At 48.1% G+C, this 5,454-nt stretch overlaps 1 protein-coding gene across 1 annotated transcript in view; it reads left to right on the forward strand.

The window, feature by feature from the left end:
* Positions 1 to 89: 89 nt before the first annotated feature.
* The window catches only part of LOC103775723 (YTH domain-containing family protein 2), a gene marked incomplete at its 3' end in the record, with an annotated part of 5,667 nt that continues 302 nt past the window's right edge, over positions 90 to 5,454 (forward strand). Inside the window, exons 1-2 of the mRNA XM_008943196.1 lie at positions 90 to 173; positions 5,000 to 5,451. Coding sequence (XP_008941444.1) covers positions 5,018 to 5,451 — 434 coding nt within the window. The remainder of the gene's footprint in view (positions 174 to 4,999; positions 5,452 to 5,454) is intronic.

Raw genomic sequence — 5,454 nt, forward strand, 5'->3', positions numbered from 1 at the left:
TGACGTTGTAAGGGTTGCCTGCAGACATGAAAGCCGGCAGATGGTCGAGTTTATGGTCAGAGTTCTCACTAACACTCTGCGTCTCGTCCTCAGTGCAAAACGGATCCGTGCATCAGAAGGATGGGTTAAACGATGATGACTTTGAACCCTACTTGAGTCCCCAGGCCCGCCCGGTGAGTGAGAGGACCCGCAGAGCTGGGGGGCTTCTGCTGCTCGGGGTTTGGCCTCCTGGCAGACTTGGCATCTTGGCATTCCCCTGCTGTTTGCCCTGTGATGTTCCCCACCTTCCTTACCAAAATACACTGTGTAATGCCAGCCTTTCTCCAGGCAGAAAGCCCTGAATGCCCTCAGCTTGTGATGGGGGAGGTGGAAAGGTTTTAGCAACTTTTTGAGGGCATATGGACTTCCTACATTTGGTGTTAAGCTCTCTGTTTTTTTATTTTAACCTAACTGCCTCGAAGTTACCAGTTCTGCTCTTTCAGTTTTACTGCTGTGACCTGTTTCTGGCTCTTTACACCCTCTGAGGAGCCACACTGCATAATGTTGTGAAAGTGCTTCACAGCTTTGCTCTGAGGGCTCGTGGAGGGCACCATCAATGTCCTTATCTGTCTGCCAAGGAGGCTGGAAATGCATGTCATGGGATTTTCTCTGTTTTGCTCCAAAAAACCCACAGAATGCACATGTGATAAAGGCTGTTAAGGCTTTTTGAGAACTTTAGTGAGAGGTGGAGCTGCAGAGCTGGTGGTCAGCTCCTCAAAGTCAGACTTCCTGATGCTTTTCCTCTGAACTTTCTGGTTAAGATGAGGTCCACTGTTAATTGTTTTCTGTTTGGTTTTCTTAATGAGAGGCAGGAGAGTGACACAAAACAGATGGAGTTCAGCTGATTAGATGGTACAAGTAAGTGTAACAGATAAACATCTGGAGCAGTTAGTGCAGCCTCTTGGCTTCCCTTCCCTCTCCAGTTGTGATTAGTTTTTTTCTTCCTCTTGTGTATTTTTTGGATCATTTTTATTAGTGGGTTTATTTATTTTCCCATGTAACAATGATCTGTGTTTTATTGGAACCCAAGAACAGGTCTCTCTGTCAGTTAAATTTCCAGCAAGTGTTTAGTTTCTGCTGAACATAGGAGGCTAAATATTCTTTAAGGTCCTGTCAGCTGTTCCTAATCCTCAGAATTCAGCCTGTCCATTAAGGTAATTACTGCATTCAGCTCCCTGAAAAGTCACAAGCCTAAATTAGACCTGCCTAAGGCGAGAGAGTGATAACTTTCCCAAGCCCTCAGTAGACTCAGCTACTTTCCTAGTAGCTCTCCTTTCATGGTGGTTTTTTTTCTATCCCAGAAACCAACAGCCCAAATTTCCAGCTTCCTTCTGAATGTGGATCTATTTCCTGCAGAGTGTAGTTTTATTGAACTCTCCTGAAGGGAATGAAGGAGAGGAACTAAAACATTAGAAGCAACATGATATTTTAGCCTATTTTGCATGTTTGATGAAAAACTTCTGAATGTTTAGTTTCTTTCTGAGTGTGGTAGCAATTTGTTTTAAAAACAAGGAAGTGATCAGAGCATGGCCTGGGAGGTAGAGCAGAGCTGTGGCCTGGGAAATTCAGGAGTGAGGTAAAACCACTGTGCTAACTTGGAGTGGAGCTTTAGGGCAACTTTATCTCTGTTTCTCACCACTTTGTGTTGCTCCTCGTGTCTCTCTGTGTTCTGACACTTGATAGAGTAGAAAATAAAACCCTGGGGTTCAGTCTGGAGAGGGCCAGAGTTCTGCTGAGCCAACCAGCCAGGCTCAAAAACATGAAGGTCTCAAAGCAGGCACCTCTTTTTCTGAAGGGAGGAAGGGGAGTGAGAGAGACTGCTCTGAAGAATGAATGCAAGGTAATGACAGCAGCTTGTGACCTCTCTGAGTTCCCCACACACGTGGGACAGAACCAGCCTGGAACAGTTTTGTGGCTCTCCATTCTGGAGCTGCTGTTTCAGATGTGGCTGTTCCTGGCCCATCAGCCTGGTAAATGTGGTGAATTAACACAATACTGTGTATTTTAGAGCTCGTGTAACTTCAGCAGTTCATAAACCAAAAAGCTCAGCAGCAGCAGTGAGTGAGCTTCAAGCCTGTTTCTGGTCTGAGGCAAGGAGGAATGATGAATTTGAGGAAATAACTGTACAAAAAGTCTTAGTCACTGGAGAGAATTCAGGGCTGGTGAAGTTTTATTTGCATGCTGGTGAGGAACTGTGTCAGTTGTTTGAGTGCAGGGTAGCAGAGCGAGGTGGGGAGTTGGACAGCAGAGCATAGCTCAAGACATTCCAGCAGCAACCAGCAGTAAACTCAGCCTAAATCTGCTCTGAGCTCAGCCTAAATCTTCTCTGAGCTCAGCCTAAACCTGCTCCAAGCCAGCAGCACTCAGCTGCCCTTTATCTCCCGTGCTCCCTCCTCACTGCAGGTGGTGAGAGCTCAGTGCAGACTGAGTTAGTGTCTCCTGAAGTTAAACATACAGAAGAAGCCATTTGGAGGTGACAGGTTTTAATCTGTCAGGGAAATGCTCTGAGGGAGAAGCCTGCAGGGAGGAATTGGCTGCTCTGCCTGCTGGGCTCAGGTTTTAGGTGTGGGCAAGCAGGTTTACATTCCATTAAAGCCAATTTCCAGGAGAGTCTGTTGTTAGTCTTGTAATTGAAGGGATTATCTTTGGAAGAGACTTTGCTGGTTCCAAATAATAAATGTTGTTTTAAGTTCCTTCTTTTGCCTTTACAAATTAGTGTCAGTGTTTGTGATGCTGTGCTGGAGTGGGTCCAGAGAAGGGCAGCAAAGCTGGGGAGGGGTCTGGGGAACATGGCTTGAGGGACCTGGGGGTGTTTAGTCTGGAGAAGAAGAGGAGGCTCAGGGCAGACCCTCTGGCTCTCCCTGAGAGGAGGTTGGAGTGAGGTGGGGCTTGGTCTCTTCCAAGTAATGAGTGATAGGATGGGAGAAAATGGGCTGAAGCTTCACCAGGGGAGGTTTAGGTTGGATCTTAGGAAGAATTTCTCTCCTGGCAGAGTGGTGAGGCCTTGAGCCAGGCTGCCCAGGGAGCTGGGAGAGTCCTCAGCCCTGGAGGGGTTAAAATCTGTGGATGTGGTTTAGTGGTCATGGTTGTACTTAATGATCTTAGAGATCTTCTCCAGCCCTAATGAATCTATGATTTTGGACAGCTTGAGCCTTAAAGGCTGTCCAGTAGTTTTGGGTTAGCAGGACCAAGTTCCTCAAATGAGTGAAACTACCCTGGCAAAGGGTTTTGTTGTTTTCCCCTTCCTTTGGGAGGAGGGAAAGACTGGGGAGAGTGTCTTAGTATCCCTCCATCCACACCAGGCAGTACCACAGAAAGCTCTTGAGTGTTTTATGTGCTAAATAAACCCTGTCTCTGGGCACGATTTGCTCAATGTTCCAATTAATTTGTGAAGTTGGAGGGGATTAGCCACAAACCTGTTGCTTCCCTTTAACTCGGCAGAAGGCAGAGGGATGAACCAGCTCTTTCTGGAGGGTGCCAGAGCCATCTTGAGAGCTTCCATAGATTTCAGCATGGCGTGAAGTCCTTTGGGAGCTGCACTTGGCACGTGAAAACATGATTCAACAAAAAACTGAGCAGAGCCTGCAGCAAGCCAAGCTTTTAAAGGGGAACTGAGCCCGACTTCCATCTGGGCTTTGCTGGGCTGGTGTCTGAGCGGCACGAGGCTCTGATATGGGGCTGATAATGTTCCTCAGGGAAGCTTTAACCTCTCCTGGAGGGGCTGATGCTTTCTGTGCAAAATGATGGATGTTTTTCCTGTGAGCAAGTCCTGGCGATGGCTGAGAGTTCCCTAATTGTAAAATTAGGCATTTTGTTTTCGTAACCTCAAGGCTGTTTGGGTGTTGAAAGGGAGACCAAGGCAGGGAGCAGCTTTTTTCCTCTCTGGATTTGAAGCCTGCTGTCTCTGCTCTGACAGGCTCCTGTTGAAATCCTATTGATCACTCCCCATTTTCAGGTGGTTTTGTTTTTTTTAGTACATGCCTGCAGCACTGAAGCGGTTTGTATTTTGAGAATGAGGCTTTAAATCTCTGTTTGTTTGCAGGTTCTTGGAATATTATGAGCTCTGAAACTTTAAACTGTGGGGATAAAGCTGTTTTCATGGGTAATAAGTTCAAGGAAGGCAATTAGGGACACAGATGGTTTTGGCAGGGTGCTTCCACTGGACCTTTTCGCTCCATATTCCACTTCTCTTGGCATCCTTCCCCCACATCCTCCCTGAAACATCAGAATAGGGGCTGATAAGTACATCACACAGGCAAGAAAAACCCTCTTTGGTGGTAGCTACAAAAAACAGAAGGTAATAGTTGGATGCTAGGGAAGAGAACTGGTTCTGTAGCCTGAGCAGGAGCTCTGGGGCCCATCCAGTGTCCAGCTCTCCATCAGGAGCACAGTGCTCCCATCTCAACAGGGAAATGCTGCTAAGCCTTTGCCTTTCATCTTCCTGGCAATGGAATGGCTCCTAGAGCACTTGGAACAAAGGAGGTGTTCAAGGCTGGGCCTGTTTATCTGCCCAGCCCTCAGGTAAGGAGGGGTGGGGCACAGGAAGTCTTGAGAGGTTTTATAGTCCTGGTTCCCTGAAAACTGTTCAGTTCTAACTAAGCTTTTACCCCTGGTTCCCTAAAACTTGATCAGCTCAATTCTACCTGGCCTTTTACTCCTGGTTCCTTGAAACCTGTTCAGTTCTCCCTAGGCTTTTAGTCCTGGTTCGTTGAGATTTGTTCAGCTCAGTCCTAACTAGGTTTTAACTCCTAGTTCCTTGAGATTTGTTCAGTTCTAACTAGCCTTTTACTCCTCGTTCCTTGAAGTTTGACTCAATTCTAACCAGGTTTTTACTCCCAGTTCCTTAATATTTGTTCATTTCTAACTAGCCTTCTCCTCCTGGTTCCTTAATACTTGTTCATCTCAATTCTACCCTCTGAGTGCTCACTTTTTGGTTGGTTTTTCTGTGTGTTTTCCCCAGAACAACGCCTACACGGCGATGTCCGACTCCTACCTGCCCAACTACTACAGTCCCTCCATCGGATTCTCCTACTCGCTGGGTGAAGCCGCCTGGTCGACGGGGGGTGACCCCCCCATGCCCTACCTGACCTCCTACGGCCAGCTGAGCAACGGGGAGCCACACTTCCTCCCGGACGCCATGTTCGGGCAGCCGGGGGCCCTGGGCAGCACTCCCTTCCTCGGGCAGCACGGCTTCAACTTCTTCCCCAGCGGGATCGACTTTTCGGCTTGGGGGAACAACAGTTCTCAGGGACAATCCACCCAAAGCTCCGGCTACAGCAGCAACTACGCCTACGCCCCCAGCTCCCTGGGGGGGGCCATGATCGACGGCCAGTCGGCCTTCGCCAACGAGACGCTGAACAAGGCCCCCGGCATGAACGCCATCGACCAAGGGATGGCGGCTCTGAAGCTGGGCAG

Source organism: Merops nubicus, unplaced genomic scaffold (assembly GCF_000691845.1).
Source record: "Merops nubicus isolate BGI_N331 unplaced genomic scaffold, ASM69184v1 scaffold35386, whole genome shotgun sequence".
NCBI lineage: Eukaryota > Metazoa > Chordata > Aves > Coraciiformes > Meropidae > Merops > Merops nubicus.